The 20,479-nt window shown below is 40.8% G+C and overlaps 1 protein-coding gene across 1 annotated transcript in view; it reads right to left on the reverse strand.

Annotated features, from left to right (window-relative positions):
* Window positions 1-10,459: 10,459 nt before the first annotated feature.
* xylt1 (xylosyltransferase I) overlaps window positions 10,460-20,479 on the reverse strand; it is a 111,891-nt gene continuing 101,871 nt past the window's right edge. Inside the window, exons 10-11 of the mRNA XM_024259871.2 lie at window positions 16,402-16,735; window positions 10,460-12,994 (exon numbers count right to left, since the gene is read on the reverse strand). Of these exons, the coding sequence (XP_024115639.1) occupies window positions 12,672-12,994; window positions 16,402-16,735 (657 nt within the window). The 3' untranslated portion in view covers window positions 10,460-12,671. The remainder of the gene's footprint in view (window positions 12,995-16,401; window positions 16,736-20,479) is intronic.

The following is a 20,479-nucleotide window of genomic DNA, read 5'->3' on the forward strand; positions in this document are numbered from 1 at the left end:
GACCTTCTTTCAGCATCTGGCTGAGCTGTAGTGCTTTAAAACCAAAATCATCCAGGGATAATTCCCTGAATCTAAACGTGAAATCATTTAAAATAATTTCACTCGTAATCGTCTTCTTTGATCTTTAGTCTTTAATCTTTCTCACCACTTCATGTTGGTTGTATTGATCTCTGAGAGCATAACTGAGGAAGACGGCTGTGCTTCTCTTTTGAAATATCCTCGTCCCGTTGCCCTCTCCCTTTCATCTTACTCTCTCTGCATCATCCTCTCTTTTTTTCCTCCTGCACTTGCTCCTCCCCACACCTGACCTTCAGGCCTAGCCTTGATTGCTGACCCCCTCCGTGCTGAGGTGAGTCCTGCCTCATGAAGGGTTGTGGGAAGCTGAATGGTTTGCTCGCATGGCCTCAGTGGCCTTGGCGTGACCTCCATCAGCACGGCAGACCGCTGCTCTCATTTTCTGCTGGGATTTACCTCCTCATCTCTGTTTCTTGCCCTTCCTTACACATATTTACACCTCCCCTTCTACTCTCCTTCACCCCACCTTTGAGCTGCTTCAGGTCTGATTGGAAGCATCTCGAAATCAAACTATGTTCTCCAAAATCCCATGTTATGGGGGAACAGAATAATCTTGATTTTATCATAAAAACATATCAGTTTGGTTTCTTTGGCTCAACTCTGTAAACATAATAACTTTGGATTGTTTTTATGTCTCATGATGTATTGTTTTATTGCTTCTTGCCTTTCAGAGTCTCAGCATCTTATTTCAAAAGCAGCTGAATATCCTTCATGGCGTTTGTTTATTCAAAATAGGATTGCACTTTTCTGAATAACGCAGGACATATGTTTGTAACTAAACACAACCCTTGTTACAGTAATTAAATCCAATAAATCATTAATTGTGCTGAATAATAGCATTTTACTAATTTAAACTTTGTAAATTACATTATATTTTTTATGAATCTTGTTGTATTTTTTCAATAGCAATCTTGCTGTAAAGTCTTAATTTCGGAAGCATTCTGGGCTCTAAACTGGAATGAGAGCATCTCACAGCAGCCAAACTAACTACACGGTGGGGTCCATCCTTTGACTGTACATAGAAAACTGGACAGAGTGACCCCTCCCCTTTGTGTTCTATATAGGAATTACCTGCTGGTCCCAAAAAGCTGAAATCCCATATTGCTCAGTAAATATATTGGTCAGAATGAACATTTTTGCCCTGCGACCTTTTCTTTAAACATGTTTTTGACAATTTTAGTTATATTTCATTATATTTTTGGTGTAGCACAAGTTATTTAAGCTATGAACTGGCCAATCAGATGCACAAAAAAAAAACATATACCGTTTATATGAACTGGACAAAACAAGGTGTTGACGTCACCCAAATGAAATGCATTTCCTCCAGCCCTCATGAAATCAGGCCAGAGCCCTCTCCATCACTCTCTGATACATCTACTGCCATATTGCAACTGATCGACAGCGATTAGTCCGAGTCGGTTTGAGTCACGTTTTAAGAGGAACTACTGTCACCAATCATGAGTGAGCTTGTTCCACCTTGTTGGAACTCCACATCCTTCCACTGAAAGCTAGCACAGGAGAATCTGTCAGTCAAATGTTTGAGGCAGGGCCAGTGTGCGCTACATGCTTTTACTGAGGCATCTGATTGGTCAGTTTATAACTTGAATAACTGGCGATAAAGAAAAAATATATTTAAAAAACGTAGATTAGAAAGAACGTACTAAGAAGAATGTATCAGAGCAAGAATGGTTATTCTGACAACTAAATTGACTGAGTAATAACTGTCTATTTCTTAATGGAAGTCTATGGGACTTTGGCCCCCAAGTCTATAAAAAAGGGTAGGTGGTGTAGCATTGAACTTTCTAAGTAATTGATTGACAGATTCTCCCAAGCACACTTTCAGTGGAAAGGGTGTTGTCCTCTAGCACTACTTTTGATTGGATAGAGTGGTTGACTCAGACCTACTTAAACCAATCACTGTTTTCTGACGATTTCTAATTCAAACATGGCAACAGCAGTAAAAAATGGTGACTGAGTTGACTTAATTTGGTTTGGCCAAAGGCAATGGGTGATGTCACACTTTCTCTGTCCTGTTCTTATTTACTGTCAATAAGTCCAACATACTCTGACGCACAAACAATGTGCTGCGATTGGGTTACGATTTTGAAAAAGTGGTGAGGATGACAGTCTGCTTTGTCAACACTTTTTTGGTGGTTTCAGTATTTTTGATGTACTTTGGAAATGTTTTTTTAGTTAAACTCCAAGGAGCAATATGAGTCAAATTTAATTCAATTTATTCTGGCCTTTGTGAAGGTAAATTACATTAAAATTAAAGTAGGCATTGTTCTTTTAGTTATATCTTTTGGAGCCTCATTATTTTATGCATTAACGTTGTTCCTGACCTACCCGGTTTAAATGAGCTTTACTTACAGCTTACCTCTGGAAACATAGAGTTTGAATGGATCTCATATTCCTCCATTTCAATATGATGAAGCTTGCAATTCTAGACATGCTACCAAGGTGCATTCTTCCACAACTGCTCTGCTCCAATATTAGTAATAAAGTATGTAGCTATGGATGGATCCATTAGGACTTTCCACCAACTGTTCAGAAACCAGAGTGTTCTACCTGGTCAATAGCCCAGTGAGAAGTCAGTACAGGTTGTGTTTGTCTTTCTGACAGACTGAAAAGATTCTTCCACATTGTGTGGGTTTATGCCTTTATAGCTGCATTTTCTTGACTTGGCCAAATCATGTTTTTTTTAGGTGTTTAGGTGTGTTTTCTGTTTCCTCCAGTCAATGTCATCAAGTTCTCAAGGGCTTTTTCATTTTCAGAGCTCTGCACATTTGTTTACAATGCCAATGGTCTTCATTTGTTCATTAGCTTGTTGCCATGGCCCTGTTTTGTCTGACCATGCATGTTAAGTGTATATTAAGTGTATGTAAACTTCCATTGTTTTGCACATTTTAATTTTTCCTTGAACCTTGATACCTTGCCTGATCCCCAGACCTGCTTTAACAACTGAACCTCCCCACAGTTGGATTATGTATAAACACAACAAGAAACTAGTTGGGTTTTAAAAGTAACATTAATTTGGCCTCCCTCTCCTTTGAAGACTAAGAGTGTATTCTGACTGGAAAAGTCAATGGATCTGGACCAAGTCTGCTTAATTTTGGTCTGGATCGAGTTCTGAACCTTGTGTTTGGTCCTCTGTTCAGACTGCTGTCTACTGGACATTCTGGTTTTGAACTAAAGCCTGTAAACAAATGATCTCTTCAGTCATTGGCCAGGAATTATGAGGGCGGGGCAAAGCAACAAGAGAAGAAATAATGGAAGTTTTATGCTTTGAAATCGTTTTCAAGAATAGTAATTTATTCAAACTTTATATTTTGCTGAATAATTTTGAGCGTTTGTATCAACGTCAGCTGCAACACTTTTGCTACTTTTGCAGGGCAGAAGGATGCTGCAAGGCGGTTTCTGAGGAGACGAAGTTGCTTTACTGAGCCTTCACTCATCCGACCAAATTTCATTGAGTTTTGTGAGTTTTCATTGAGATTACTCCATGTTTGTTCATGGCTGTTTGTTTACATCCCGGTGGCTGTTTTGGTTCAGATGTTCCACTCTGAGCTTGAAGCCTATTCAGACTCAGACCGAGCCGGAGCTCAGTCTGATTGGAAACGAGCCGACACCATCTTGATAAATGGATCAGATAGCGGTTCCTGGTCCTGGACCAGAAAGTTCTGCATCTTGATGCAAATCTGCTGTTGAAACTTAAGCCTCATTTCCACTGAGCAGTCTGGTTTGATCGTTTCCATTGTTAAAATGGAAAGAAACAGTTGGGGCAGAGCCGCTGTAGCCACCCCTTGATCAGCAGAAAGTGATGATGACACTAGAAAGCACCAATATAGCGTTAAGCTAGCGATTCCATTTTCCTCTTTACAGTGTTATTCTTCTCAGACTCCCGCAATCTTCTTTCAAACAACATTAAATTCCTGTTATACACAATGAACAAAAAGTAAAGCAAGAAAAAGACGAGCTGCTGGACGACCTCCATTGTTGTTGTTTCTCTCGTCATCGGACTACAATGACGCAATGACACACTAGCGGTCTACACCATGCGTGCGCCGTGAAAACAAACCGCTCAGTGGAAGCGAGGCTTAACTGAGTGGAAACGCTCGCAAGAATTAACTAGACTGTACCGTAATGCTTCTAACCGGACCTGACCGGACCGCTCAGTGGAAGCGAGGCTTTGAGACTCACCTACAGTACATTTGACTGCCTACTACCAACCTGAAGGCACGCTATGGGCAGGTGGTGCTGCTTGTCCATTAATCGACAACATAGCTGCTTGAATAATGAGCTTGAAATGACTTACAGAAAAAAATCTGTATTTTATAACCACAGAATGTTGACATTTATGACTTTTTGTTTTGGTCCCAATAAGTTAGACAAACTACACAGTGAGGCCATTATGTGTTTCTATTATCCCAAAAAATTGCCTTCCTAAAAATCTGTAATGAGAACCAAACACTATAAACAACATCTACGGAGTTTTTATGATATCCCTAAACTTATAGTGAGTAGTGTACATATATCTTGCTGTTTTTTATTTGTATCTTTGTAGCAGCAGCCTCACCTCAGAGGTAAATGCCTCCTCTGCCTTTTTTTTAACAATATGTGTCATTGGCAAAGTCGAAAATGATCATCAAGATGTTGATGTGCTATTAGTGTGAGTCATTTGCTTACCGGGCCAGCAGGACGGCCTTTGCAAACACAGTGGTGTTTACTCCTCTGCAAATGAAATCTCATCCGCCTTCATCAGCACCCACACCTACACAGCTGGGTTAACTCCAGCGGCTCCTTTCTGCCTTTTTATTTTCAAACGCACTTGCTCACTCTGAAACTCACAAACATACCTAGACAAACACACAAACACACACACACAGGAGTGGAAGTCTGGTCTAATTAGACTTCATGTCTCAGTGAGTCTCATCTACCAGAGAACAGTAGATTTTAGTGGAGCTCCTTTGATCAGTGTCTGTCAAACACTCACAACTCTCTTATGTTGGAGTCTGGAGAATGCACACACAATGAAACACAGTTTTCCTTTTATGAACTAGTCTCTGTTTCTGGAATATGTTAAGCAAAATTAATTTAACCACATGTCATTTTGAATGCTTTAAATCAGTTTAAATTCCAGGGGCTGAGTCTTTGTTTCTGCTGAAACCTGCCACAGATCTGTCCAACGATTAGCTGCCTCTGGTTCCTGCGAATGTTCGTTCTTGTCCTTCTTCTTTCTGGTCAGAACACTTGGGAAGCAGTTTAACTGCAATTATTTTAAGTTTCTCTGATTTTTTTTTTCCTGAACCTGCATGGAAACTTGTGATTACTATTTTCTCCAACTGTAAAGCAGAAATAATTAAGGATTTTAAATCAGCGGACTTTCAATGTTCAAGCTTCTGAGAATTCTACATTAAGTTTCAAAAGTGGAGTGAAATGCATCATAAAAGCCATCTTCCTACATTTTTAGTCCAGTTGCTGTGACTCAACTTCAAGACAACACCATCTGGATGAAAGAGAACTTTCACTAGCATCTTCCTACATGTCTACCCAGATTCCTCAGTGTGTACATTAAACGTAAAGCAGTTCAGGTCCAGTACACGAAGCCTTAGTCACCCCATATGGGGCGTCTATCTGGACGGGGCTGCATATTTTTAGGTTGTCTTGACCAGTGGAGGGTCTCAGAGAGGAGCAGCTGAATCCTAAAGCAAGTGAAGGTTCCTTTGAGGTTCCTACAGCCACCACAAGGGACGTCATAAACGTACAGCTGTTGAGCATGTGATAAGTGTATTGTGAGGTATGTGAAATGCTAATACTAAGGCTGATTTGCTCAAGTTTGTCTGAAGTGTGTCTCTGTTTAGATGGCACAAAAAACAACAGAACAGGAAACAGGTTTGGGTTTAAAAATAGAAACATCTGCTTTACTTTAACAACTAAAAAAAAAAAGTTTTGTTTTGACAATCAAGGTGACACACCCACAGGATAACACACATTAACATTGCAGATAACACGCAGTGTCTATTTTTAGTATGGAAGAGGAAATTTTTATTTTGGACGTATAAAAACACCATCTTTGAAACAGTTACTTAGCCAGTGAGGAATCTTTCTGGCAGCTTGTTTACCAGTAAACTATAATAAAACAGTAACAACATTCAATGTATACATTGTAGTTTGAAGGGTTAAAAAAATAGACCAATCAGAAGAAAACCAACACAGCCCTATCTCTCCCCCCAATTGTCTGAAGTCATTTTCGATTTGCGCGCAGAAAGTAGTTCCACAAGCTGAGCAAGAGCCCCCGCAAGCACACATGACAAAATGTTGTGCGTTTGGACACATTGTCGCAACATTTTCTGTATGAGGAATTCTATCTGTTGCACCGCTCACCCCGCACGCGCGAACAACACGTCACTTTCGTATCTTTTACGGTAGCTACATGGGTGTCGCCTCACTTTTGCTAAAGCATTTTACGGTCAGAGTGTCTTTTCGGACGTTAACAACAAAAATAACCTCTTAGAATGTTAATATAACACTTAAAATGTTTAACATAATGAAATTATTCACTTTAGTGTTTAAAAAGAAAAAAGAAAAATGTAGCGACACGCATCACTCATGCGCGAGGGACCAGCTTACGCATGCAGAAATAGATAGTCTCTTGCGTGTGATGACTTCTTCTGCTCGCGGGGAGATTAAACACGAGGACGCAGGAGCAGAAAGCGTTCGGGAGGGGCGGATTGTCCGTGAGGAATGTTTGACATGTGCGTGGAGATGTCTTATTTCTACTTTGAGTTTTGACTGATAAATAACACCATATTCTGATGTCAAACATGCTGCCATGGTGTCAAAAAGGTGGATCTCAGTCAGGATAATGACTGAACACTCAGGTAAAGAACACCCAACAACAAACAGCTGAGAGCAAAACTTTATTCTGAAGGGTTCTGCACCTGAGGAAGAAACTGACCTGACATCTGGAGAGGACACCTTTCAAGCGTGAGACAGTGAAGGTCAGTATGACGTCAGATTTGTCCCTTTTGTACTTGTGGTTAGGGTACAAACATTTTTTTTCCAGATCAGTTTGAAATGGTAAATAGAAATTCAAAAGTATGGCCTGATTTTTTTTTTTATGTGTTGTGAAATTGTGGCAAGCCTTATTCATTTCTTTGGTCAGTTTTGAGTTACTTTTGTGTTCGTTAAATGTTTTTCGCTCCATGTGCAGGTGTGCATGGGCAGCACTGATGGACCAAGCTCTCACTTGGTAGATGTGCCGACATTCCAGACGGGAAAAGCATCTTAGTATGCCATTCAACTGCACATCTTCAGAACATCTTTGCATTAAAAGGACATTAAATCCTCACATGACATCCAGAGTGCTTAAATTGTTCCAGTATATTTCTCATTAAACTGGTTAACCAGATTCTCTTTTTTGATCCGTGTGGTCTGTGTTTTTACAGATAATTCATTGACCTCGTAACTGTATTCTCTGTCAATGTGTCACTTTTTTACGACCAACCTTTATAGATCGCCCTCAAGTTCCACATTCTGGTTCATTTTTGCCTCCAAAAAGTTTCAAGTTAATGATGCAGAAATGGTGATTTTGTGGCTTCCAAACCAACCAGGATCTGTGGGTGATGTCATGGCAGCAGCTCCATCCACATCTGTCTGCGCTCCGTAGAGACAGATAAAATCACCCTGAGAACGCTGCAGTGACTTGATCCAATGACGGTCACATCCAGCTTGAGCTGAGGGGGATTTCAAATCAAACAATTGAGCTGAGATGTATTCATCATTTCAAAATTTACCTCTGTAAGCAGAGTAAACGCTTAGGAGATAATGATTGCAGATGAAGTCTTCCATTATCCCACAGTTGGGAATAATTTGAGGCTTTAACCATAATTCTGCACCATGAGTATTTTCCTGATTAAAACTAAATGGCAGAGAAGTAAACCGCAGGAACATCTAGTCACTCCCAGATGTTTTCCATTAAATTAGCTTCAACAACTGTCCTCTAGCAGAGTTTCTCCCCTCACATCACAGCTCTGTGCGTCACTGGGGAAGTTAAAACAATTCAGCTGGATGAGAGCTTTTATTTCCATGTCTCATGCTAAACAACAGAACGGTTCTGTGCAGAGGCTTCATGAACCAGCAAAGGGCCTGTTTTTCCTGCAGTCAATTAATCTTCTGCTATGAGCTGATCTCAAGTAAATTCAGAAGTCGAGTCAGGTAAGAAGTACAACATGCCAAATTCCTTCAAGCTTGCAGAATATTGAATGTATTTGAAAGCTTTAGTTTGTTTGATTCTCAGTTCACAAAAATTTCTGCAGACTTCATTTTCACATGAATTTATTTTCAGTTACAGCCATGTGCACATATGCACACATTTGTTTTAAGAGATTTAATAGCAGGATTAATTTTATATAGCACAGTTTTATTTTATTTATTTTTGTTCTATTTAGTGTTATTAATTCTGGCCCACAGCAGTCCTGGACTATAATGTTTCTGCAATCCACAAATGAAACCAAAACACAGGTGTCTGGAATGTTAAAAGGAAGTTTTAAAGTTATTATGGGATGGCCACCAGACCCACAGCTTGATGGCCATTTTATGGCAAAGTGTGAAATTTGGCAATTTTGACGTTTTCCCACATGATGAAAAAAAAATCTTTTGTTCAAGCGATCATTGCAAAGTATAAGTGAAGTATGTAATTCTCCCGTTTGAGGTGCAGCGTCTCTAAAGGAGAGATTTCTCTGTTTTGGGGGTATCACTGTTTTCAGCAAATATTAACACGATAATGTTAGCAGTGATTTTAAAATGAAGAGATTCAGCCGTTGCCTGTTTATGTCCCTTAAATGAAGAATCTACTAAATTTAATACAAGAAGACTTCTTCTAAGCTGAGTGTTGTATGAAAATATTGTGGACTAAACTCAGGCCACTTTTTTAGAATTACCAGGACAAAAAAAAAAAAACATTTAAAACAAAAATGACAATTAAATAATTCCTGTTCTGGAGGACAAGAATTTGTAAGAGGTGGATCTTCAAAATGCAGACATTTAGTAAATCTCTGTTCAAGCCGTCTGTCTAAGTCCTACTCCAACAACATTTTTATTTATTATAAAATCGCTCCCAGTTTCAGTTATGAGCCAGCTGGCAGCTAATTGGACTGTACCATTGCCTGGGAGAGAAGAAAATCTTTTTCTGTTAAATATTTATTTGATTTAAGTTCTTGTTAATATTCCTCATTTTCTTTATTTTTGCATGCTCATTTACCCAGGCCCGACCCTGGGCTACATAGCGCTCTAGGCAAAAAGCAAGTTTGGTGCCTCCTGCAGGGTCTGAAATTGGAACGTCCCAGCTGGGGCTCCACTCAGGCAACTCTTCTTTGAGATCAAACGTACTAACTGACTGCGCCACCAATCAGCCTTTATTAAAAAAAGGAAAGTACAGGTGAATATCAAATATAAAGGTGTTGAAGGAAAATACGAGATCGATACTCAAATTTGTCTTTTTCAGCCAAAATGCAGCAGGGAGAGAATTTTCAAGCAATTTTATGTAAATAAAACAGACCAACCTCTGCTTTGAGCTCCTCTTCCTGCTTTCATCCTTAAAGTTTTAAAGAAGCTCTAAAAGCAGCGACACCGCGCGGCCCTCTCCTCCTCCCAAACCAGAATAGACAGCAGTAGCGACAGAAAGGGAGGGGCGGTGAACTGCAGAATTATTGATTATATCAAACATTTGATTTAATTTATTTACTTTTTAAAATTATTACTTCTCTATTGTTTTTACATGAAATGAGTGGTGCGTCAAACTGCTTAACAAAAACAAAAATATGTATAAATATAATTATGCCTAGGGTGCAGATGGCGCGCTAGGCGGCCGCCTAGTGGCCAGGGCCAGTCCTGCATTTACCATAGAATAGACGTCAATTTTGTTCGTGTGCTGCATTTTGTTGCTCATTTCAGTCTTTTCCAGTTTCCCCCTGTGTGTCTGATCCTCCACTATCCGTGTTCTCTTGTGCTTCAATTAGGTAGGTCAGTGTAACCTTTATGCTATCCTAGACATGTTTACTTTAAAACTGACAAGGATTTTTTTTTCATCTTCAGTGGTGTCCGTGATAGACATTGAATCCTGTCCACCTTTGTCATGAGAGGGATCACACATCAATATAGGGTGGGGTCAGCTGGACCCCACAAGAGAGCATGAGGGTTAAGTAAATGTGTCTGTTCAATTGGTTGAGTTATCCTCTGTTAAATTTAAAGCTTCAGTTATTTTTGTTATTTTGATCTCTTTCGAGGGCCCATTTTGATGATCTGGACACTTTTTAAAAAAATAAATGTACCTTTCTTGGTACCTTACAGTGCTCGCTCCACCACAGCGATGAAAGATCCAGACTTGCTGTTTTGAATACGTTTTATTTTCAAATGGCAGTCAGAGAAAAGTAAAAGAAGGCAGTACAGCAAAAACCAAATCCCACCCAGGGAAGAGAACTGAAAGCTGACACAGACAGAAGGCATGATGGGATATATACAACAGCAGACATCATTTTGGTGTTGTTATGGCATTTTTTTTTTTTTTTTTTTTTTTATGAGGTCAGAACCAATAAGAAAATAAGGATTTACTTTGACGGACAGAGAAGGTTCTAAAAGTCAGCTAAGGCACACAGAGCCTCCCCGGATCAAAGGGGGAACATCAGTCAGAGAAAATTGTGCAATAGTTGCTCAAAAATACATTCCAGCAAGAACAGCAATGATCGGATTTTCTCTGAAACATGAGGCGCTTGCTGTCCCAAACACAAACTCAGGTGATGCACTCGGACAAACACAATTGGGTCACTCTGTCCGCCCAATAATAATTCATTTTAGCACATCTGGATTTACATGAACACTACCTTTTTAAACAATGATCGTTACAAAATACATATGTACAGCCTCTCCTTCTGTTAATCATTTTGTTACAAAATAGGACTTTCACATTTAGATACATGTAATTAATTCACCTTTGCTTTTCAAATCTGTCATGAATTGTTTTATATAATACGTGTGCTGTGCAGTAAGTGTTCTACGAGGGGAGGGGGGGCAGCAGGAGCCTTCCGGTGGAAAATCAAGCTGTTCTTTACAGTTGAAGTCCAGAAAGAGTGGAGCGGTTATGAAGCCACGGCTGACAGAAGGTGAACTTGACGTTAATGAACTGTAATGTCTCTTCATTAGCTTGTGCAGAAACAATCATCTGGCTCATGTGGTGACTAAGCAAAGCTGACAATCACAGATTGAGAACCTAATTGCCTTCAGATGAAACTTGTTTCAAGGTAAGACAAATATGCGAGAGCCAGCCGCTCGTTGGGGATGTGCCGTGCTGCCCCGAGTCCAATTAACCTGTCTCCAATGTACAGACATTGTCTTAATGGGTGTCAAAACGTAAGCAGGTGCAACAGACCCCATCACGTCAGTTACTCAAGATACAGTATAATATTCACTTCAAATGGATCATCACAGCATGAACATCACGACCACTCAGCGTCCTCCAGGAGAGCAGCTCCTGCTTCTCTCCGGAGGCTTTCCAGGTTCCTCGCCGCTCAGAGAAGCTCTTTCTCCGGGCAGCGCACCCCGCAGGAAACCAGGACAAGAGATCTATTCAGACGGGACAACACTGACTAACACACAGGTGCGAGCCATAAAAAGGTACAGTTAGGGGGTGTGGGCCTTTTTAAATAAAGGCGGCTTTCTTTACAAAAAAGTATGTATCATGCTGCCAAAGCAGCGTTGCAGTTATTTAGTCACTGACTAAAAATATCAGTATTAATATAAACTTATAAATAAATAGCGACCCATGGACTCAACTCCCCACCATTCATACCGCTTTCAAAACTCCCTAAATAATTATGTACAACATCAAGCCAAATGTCAGGAGGGAAAATGAAAAGGTTGGTTTAAGTTAGGATGTCACAACATCTGGGTGTTTTTGAGGACAAAAGAGGCTTTCAAACAGAAAACCTCTAAAAATCAATTTTTACAAGTTTCTGTTAGGATCTGTGTGCAAACGGAAGCAGAGCAGGACACACTTTCACAATTTCAAATGTTCCTGCATCCTTATTACATCTAGATTCTGAAATGTTTGAAAACATAAATTGCACTGGTTTGGGGGGTTGATATACTGTAGATATTTGGACATTTTTCTTATGTTGTCATAAATCTTCAGGAGGCACTTTTCGCTTGACAGCCTTTACGGGCCGTGTGCAGCAGAACCTCGTCTGCGAGCAGAGTCAACGATCCGGACCAACCCCCCACCCCCCACCCCCTGAGCTCTGCGCTGGCCATTAAAAGCTGACTTCATCACTCATTCAGCAGCAGAATAAAAGCTGGAAAATCTGCAATGCTTGATCACAGTAAAACTCAGTCATGAGAGGAAAAATAAATAAACTGAGAAACTAGCAAAGCCAGCAAGTACTTCTTTAAAAGAAGGACCCACAACACGGTCTGCCCCTCTCTTAAAGAAACACTTTTTTTAGAGGAAAAACACTCGTCCCTCCGCCCCATATGCCAGAAATCCCTCCTTTCAGTTTAAATAAACAGTGCCTTGACCTCCGATCCAGCTGGAGGCCTCGCTGCTACCTGATGCGCCCGTCAGCTCGGGGCTCCCCCAGCTGGGATTTGGGGTCTGGGCTTAGGGAGCTCCACGGGCTCTTGGCGCAGGCCTGCATGACGGGACAGGCCGTGGGGCCGACGGCGCACACGTCGGCTGCTTCCCACAGCTCGCCAACAAGACTGTCTGTCCAGCGCTCGAGCTCCAGACCGGTGAGGGCCGCGTTCCGCTGGGCCTGCTCCACGTACTCCAGGCTGACCGGGATGTTGAGCACCGGGTTCAGGCCATGGAAACTCTGCTCCATGTAGCTGCTCTTCACCGGCCCGTTGTGCAGCTTTAAAGTGTCCTCTGCAGAGAAAGACATGCAGGCGGGTTAGTGATCAAAAATGACATCCTTCAGAATGTTAAGTCATCGGTCACTTTTTTAACCTTTAAAACTGAAATAAACTCAGTGCCACCCCCTCCCCCTTCTAATGTGGTGTATCAGGTCATCAGACTTCTGAAAACAACTGTTAAAGAAGTGCCCTCATTCCGTCCTCCCATGATGGGGAAGCAGACTGTGATCACAGACACAGCCTCTCCTTAAAGCACCCTGAGCTCCAGCGAAGCTTTAAATTCCTCAATGCTCCGCTAACTGGGACGAGAGCCACATCCCTCCTGAGTGTGGCGGAGCAACACAAGCTCCCTCCATCTCAGATGTCTGCAGACATCAGCACTTCTCACAAACTGGTGGCAGAATGACGCAGCCCTCCGTCCAGCCAGCGCTGTGGATGAGGTCACGCTTGTCTGTGCAAACCCCCACTCATGGATATGTCTGCGTGCGTACGTGTGCACGTGTCTGCTGCCGCCACATCATAAAGTTTTACAGGCGGTGCATGCAGCGGGGAAGTCTGGTGCCAGAGGCAGAGGTGGCTGGAGGCGGTTGGAAGAAAGCGGCGAGGCCAGAGCTCATTAAGACGCACCATCATTGCTTTACTCTGTGGTTGCTTTCCTAATGATGTGCCATTAAAAAACAACACTTTAATCCCAATAGTGACAATAATATAAACTCTTACATCAATCTCATTTTGATTAAGCTATAGAGTTACATTTTATTCACGTTTTAGAGACCCACTCCAAAGAAAATTCTGTTTTTAACATGTTCTTGTAGGATTTTTTTCATGATATTAATTAAATAATTTAAGATTAAAACTGTGTTTCTGTGTGTTTCTGTATTCAAACCGGAACATATATAACCGTCGTTTGAAAAAGTTCAAATTTTGATGCAGCACCTGAAATGGGCGGGCCAAAATCTTACTGCTCCAATTCTGATGCATCCACTTGCAGAAGAATAGATCTAACAACGTCTTTGTTTTCCTCATCTAAGCTCGAATCTGTTCAAAACTGTCCAGCTGGATAGCTCTGATACTGCCATTTTTGTTGTACCGCTAATGTTAGCTTGCCGTTGTGAGGGGCTGTAAGCTAGAGGGGAAAGAGTACAGACAAATAAATCATGGGATTTCAGCACGGCGCCCACAAAGCAGCGAAAGGCGGAGCGTCAGAGAAGAAGCCGTCTTACTTCTGGAAATCTCAAGAAAATAACTCATATTTCATAAATAATTTGTTCTTTATTGTGCCAAAGGTAACGTGAAAATATATATGGATATAGTTTACTCTGAAATACTTAAAAAAAAAGCATGGTATAGGCCTTTTAACCAAAATAAATGTAATTTTCTGACATTGCTGCTTCTCCTCTTCCGCAACTTTCCGAGAAAACTAGCTGCTTGTGGATCGCAGCAGCGCAGTGTCGCTCCTTATCCATGCTGGCTGACTGATTTAATTGTGTTATTGTTTATGGAGGGCCAAGTTCACTGTTGTTCAACGCTCTGCTTAGTATGTATGAGCTGCTTGCAGGGTTATTAAGGGTGACTTGATGACAAATATCCAGGGCCTACCGAGGCCCAGAGGCTTGATTAGAAAAGTCATCACTGCAAATGTGAGGCTGTGCGTGTGTGTGTGAGCGTTTGTCTTAACATACCTATATAGGCAATCGATACTCGACACAATATGATGCTGTTCACAAGGAAACAAAGCACATGTTTGGGGAAAGCTCAGTTTGAGGAGGAGGTACAGCCTCCTGCATTCTTTAGTTTATGGTGTTTTTACTTTATACAACAGACTTCTACTGTATATGGGCAGATAGATGGCAGAAGTGGAGAAAACAACAAAAGTCATGCGAAATGCATGGAAATGACATGCTTTACAAATAAGACAAAAGTTAGAAGTTGTATTAAACAATTTTTTGTTAAGCAAAAGTGTTGACATGTTTCAAATCATGATGCCAACAGAAACTTTCCCAATTACCCTGGTCAAAAATGTACGTACCCTGGTTCTTGCTACCTTGTATTGCCTCTTTTTGCATCAGTAACTGTTTGAAGTCATTGTGGAGGAGGTTCTATATTTTCTCTAAAAGTAAAGAAGCACATACTTCTTGACAGAAAACCCCAACTTCCTTTAAATTCTTGGGCTTTCTTGCTTGAACTGCCCGTTTGAGATCTCCCCAGAGCGGATCAATAATATTGAAGTCAGGAGACTGAGATGACCACTCCAGAATCTTCACCTTATTCTGTTGTAACCAATGACAGGTGGCAGAACTTTTGTGACTGTTTCAACAGAACGCCTCCATTTCCACTTCTTGATCAAAGTTTGAACTCTGCTGACTGGCATTCCCAGTTATTTTATATCTTTTTTTATCCCTTTCCTGTTTTGTACAATTCAGTTACCTTTTCCCGTAGATCTTTTGACAGATCTTTAGCTTTTCCCGTAACTCAAGATCCAGAAATGTCAATACAGCACTAGATGAAGGATGTAGGGCCTCTTAGGAGCCCAGAAACGCCAAGACATTTTGTGCATACACATTGATTACAGGTAAATGAGTCACAGGTGAGAATGGTTACCTTTAGCTGCCATTTAAACCCTTTAGTATCAGCTTGTGTGCTTGTTTTCAGAACAAAGTCATCATCAAATGACCAGATCATAATTCCTTCCAGGGTATGTAACTGTAGGAAGATTGGGCTCTGTGAGACCGTAGCGTGATAACGTCCACGGACATTTGAAGGGTGAAGTAGGTGAGACATAGGGGTGTCAAACAGGTTTTACAGTTCTACAGTGCCCCACACCGAGCAATTCCTGTATGTGACTAAGGCTTAACCAGTGAATGTGAAAGAAGTCTTCTGTGAGTATTTCATGTTCAAATAATTAGCAGGACTAACATGTGTCTTTATCTTAAATTTTTGTCTGGTCTGTGCTAGTTTACCACCTATAAGTAAGCAGCAGCTGCAGAAGCAAACTCCAAGGAGCTGTGACTTTATTTTGTATTTTTCAGTTTTTAAGCTGCGTATGCCAGTCTATCCTGTGTCACTGGAGCCAAAGTCAGTGAAAACTAAAATGAAAACATGACTGTACCTATGACAAAAGTATCAACCAACACTAAGACGAGTAAAAAATAAAAAGGTAAGTAAATCACTAAATGTCATGTCAGAAAATTGAGATCATTTTTTGCAAATGTTCTCTCAGGAAATGGAAACTCCTTTCACTCAAGTCTTCCCTTAAACCACAGCTATGGAGAAATGGATGAAGTTTTGGGATGAATCCCAAGCGTTATTACTGTGGGTGATCATCTGCAGCAGGGAAAATCGTATCTATTGGCGATTGTAAATGCTAAAACGACCAGTTGGAGGGATTTCGGTAAGCCTCATTACATGCACATTTCTTACCTCGACGTATGGGCTGGTGCTTGTTGTAGGCCAGAGGGGCAATGAGGAACCGGATTTCTGCCACGGGGCTCCAGCGGTGAAGGATGCGGAGACTCCACACGCCAGGCCGCAGGGGCTGGTTGAGCGGCGGGCGGTAGTGGGTGAACTCTGCACTTGAGTCGATCAGGATGTCGTACGTGGCTGCAATGACGTTGGTTGGATCGATCCACACAACAGTGACTGTGACGTTGGGCCCTTTGTTCCACTTCTGCATGCCCACCGTCTCTTCCATAGGACCCATGAGGCCACCGATGTTTCTGAACATCCGTTCTTTAGCATCCCACTCTGTGCCAACCTAACAGAAGACAGCAAAAAGGAGGAGAGTGAGGCACTGACAGACAAACCTGCACATTTTATAGACACACGTTGTAAATTCACCCCGGCAACTTAATATAAACTGCAGAAGTCAATAAAATGCAACTCAGTGTTTAAGCTCAGCAACAAGATAACCCATGTCTGTACTATATTATGTCCCTTTACATACATTTTCATTAGACTCCATCAAACTCCAGTCTGGCATGATCTAGCATAAAACACAGAGGCTCCACCACTTGTTGTCGTTGCTGCAACGCCAAAAAAATAACTTTAGCTTATATTGACGATGGAAAATATGAATCTAGCGTGAAACATACTTGTCAGAAACAGCCACCAGACTGGAGAGAATTACAACCTCACCCCAGTAAAGTCAGCTGCTGCAGATGAGGACACATCACAGCTGTTTTGACAGTTGAAAAATGGAGAGTCAAGGCAGCAGAGTGCTCTAAAAACAAGCTTTCAGCGCCTCCATTAAAGAGGGAGGAAGCGGTACTCTCTGCAAGTATTTTGGCAAAATAGGTGGGAATCAAAATGGTAGAGACAGAAACACAGTAAATTATATCTTTGCTGAATTAGGAGATGTCTGTAGCCTTTTAAATTGATGCTGAAAGACAGACTTTCTTTTTTTTTCACAAAGTCACACAAGTTTGCATGTTCTTCCGATTTAACAAACGATCTGACAAAAAAAGGAAGAGAGGAAGAAAAATACACTGACATCGGTGAGGGCAAATGACTAGTGTGTGGTGCGCAGGACAAGATCCATGAACCAGTCAAGACTGATGAGGACGGCAGAATGATAGAGGAGGAGGCAGCAGACACACACATGCGCCGACTGTAGAAGATGTCTGGGGTGTTGGCAGAAATGTGAGACGGATGGCTGCTTTTGGAAGCGCTCATCCTCACAATGGTGGCTGATTAACACAGCCTCACCCTGCTGGAAGATCAATGGCTGACTGGAACTGACTCAGGATCACATCCTCAGAGAACTCAAATTGCTCTGCATGGTAAAAATAGACATTGCTTACATAAATGAGCCATTCTGGACCATTTAACAGCTCTGTATTTAGGCCAGGATCTTGGAATCGTAATGCCCACACATAATCACTGCTTTGTTTTCAGAAAACGGTGGAAGATTCCAGCTCCATACAGAAGGTTTCTAATTAAGTCTTAATAGTTATTCTGTTCTCTGAGTGAGATCTGTACCAATGTGAGCAGAGTGCCCACCTTGGATGAGATGAGGACGAGCATTGTCAAAATAAAATCGCTCAAATAAAAACAACAACGTAGTCATTCAAAGAAAAAAATCAAGTATTTTTATTTTCATATCACTTCTTTTATAGTTTGGTCAGGAGTGCGACTTTTAACAGAAGCGACTCATATTGGATTTTTTTAAAAAAATAGGCTGATATATTTATTATTTTCCCACTACCAGCTTAGTGGCCTTGTGGTAGAGTGTCTGCTCTGAGACTGGAAGGTCGTGAGTTCAAATCCACGGTTGAGTCATACTAAAGACTCTAAAAACGGTACCCTCCTGGCTTGACACTCAGCGTTAAGGGTTTGATTGGGGGGTTAAACCACCAAATGGTTCCTGAGTAATGCTGTGTCTGCAGCTCACTACTCTCCCAGGGGATGGGTCAAATATAGGGAACAAATATCACACACCTAGGTGTGTGACAACTAATGGAGGTTTAACTGTCACAAACGGGCAGGAAATAAGTGCAGCAGGAGTGACGCACAGCTAAAAGTCCACAAAGCTAAATCAGGTTCAGGCAGGCAGGAGTTAAGCACGAGCATGAGGGCATCAGAGAACAGGCAAGGGTCAGGGCAGGCGGCAAACAATCAGAGTCGAGCCCGAACAGAAGATCAGATCAGGATGAGAACGCTCAGTAATGCAGGCAAATTGGCACAAACAAGACTAAAAACCAGACAGCAACTTTCAACTTATTGCAGGGTTTGTTTTTTTTATTTTTGTCCGCTTTAGTTATACTGTATCCTCAAAGCATGCTCACCAGACCCCAGAGGTAAATCAACACTTTTAACTATCACTTTTTCTTGTGTGGAATGATGATCCATATTTCACATGGGTCAATCAGTGACAGCTTCACACCAATTTCCACTAATTCAACCACTTCCTTTTCTTGACACTAACTTCATCCAATCACCACAGCTTTACCACAACTTTGATCAATCTCTCTCCTTTGAAGAACTTTTCAACCACAAAACAAACGTGGAGAATGACTAACATTTGCGTTCAAAGTATTCCGTTTTGGGTGTAAATTTACCATGTGTGTGTTTAAAGAAATCCAGTGTTCAGTTTTTTAAGTGAAAGGTAATTTTATGTTATCAGATAGAAAAGATAAAAAAAATAAAATAAAAAAAAAAAATTGAATGAAGTTGATGGAAGACCTAAAGATCTGTCACAGACAATAAACACACCATTTTTACTATTATAATGCATTCAAAGGCTTTTATAAACAGACAGATATTCAAGTGTTTGGTCCAATTGATCATTCTGTTTTTGAACTAAAACTTTCTTTCAAAGTTACATTTTGGATTAAAACATGAAATGAATAAATGCCTGTGTGCCCACTTTTATTTCAGCTGTTGAAATGTAACTTTCAGATATGAAGCTGGTCATTTTTGTGTAAAATTTAGTTAGCACACCGCTGGTATGTATGTAAGTTTTACAGTTTGTTTTGCATAAACATTAAAGTAAATATTAGTAAAAGTACAAACCATAAATGGTTTATAACTTTATTTTGAGTTTGCACTAAATTGCCCTCCAATAAACTGGAACTAAACCATGGTTCTAAAAATTGGATGTCCTCCTGCAACCTTTAGTGGAATTTATTAACAAAATCTCAACTTTTATCACAACTAGTCACACTTTAGGGCTGTTTGTGCAACAATCAAAAATATCTCCACAATCTCGAAGGGACCATTTTCTATTATGAATTTATATGATTTAACCTTTATCTGACCTTCATATATGCAGTAATTCCTCCCATGTTGGCATGACGTGTTTTACCTTCTGCTGCTCATCTTACTTCCCTCTCTAGGAAACAGAGGTTTCTTTAATGTTATCATGACGCTCTGCTCTGTTCCTTCTCTGACCTGCTCTCTCCACGTCATGGCTGGCTGGCGCCTTAGCCTGACACTTCCACTAAATAAGGTAGGTTAGTTTGATGGGGTAGGGCAGGCAGTCCCACCCTCCATCTGGTCCCTTTTTAAACCTGAGAGGAAGCATTCAGAACCCCATTAATGGCCTTTTTTTATTGAAGGAGTAGATTTAATACAAGTGTTTAGCAGCAGATGCAAACCATCAACGTTCATGTTTTTTCTGATCTTTTTTAAATTTTGACAATTGTAAAAAGTCTGAGCTGTTGGAGCTGGGTTGGCTCCAACAGCCCTGTAACCCCATAAAGGGTTTCAGCAAGTTTGGAAAATTTTTACCTTCATTTGGCAACTGGTTAAAGTTATCTAAAATACTACAGTTTTATTTAAATCATTAAATTACAAACTTGAAACATAGCTTTTAAGTTGGATTGAAATGATTGTTATAACATATCATTGTATTCTAATATGAGCCTTCTGGTAAAAAGTTATTCTGTTTTGTGTGTTTGAAGACGTAACCATAAAGTAATCCAAGTAATCCTAATTGTTGTAGAGAGCAGAAAGGTGGGTGGGCAGAAATTCCCAAAAGGGCAACTTTTGGGTATAGGTT

The sequence above is a fragment of the Oryzias melastigma genome, linkage group LG1 (genome assembly GCF_002922805.2).
Source record: "Oryzias melastigma strain HK-1 linkage group LG1, ASM292280v2, whole genome shotgun sequence".
Classification (NCBI taxonomy): domain Eukaryota; kingdom Metazoa; phylum Chordata; class Actinopteri; order Beloniformes; family Adrianichthyidae; genus Oryzias; species Oryzias melastigma.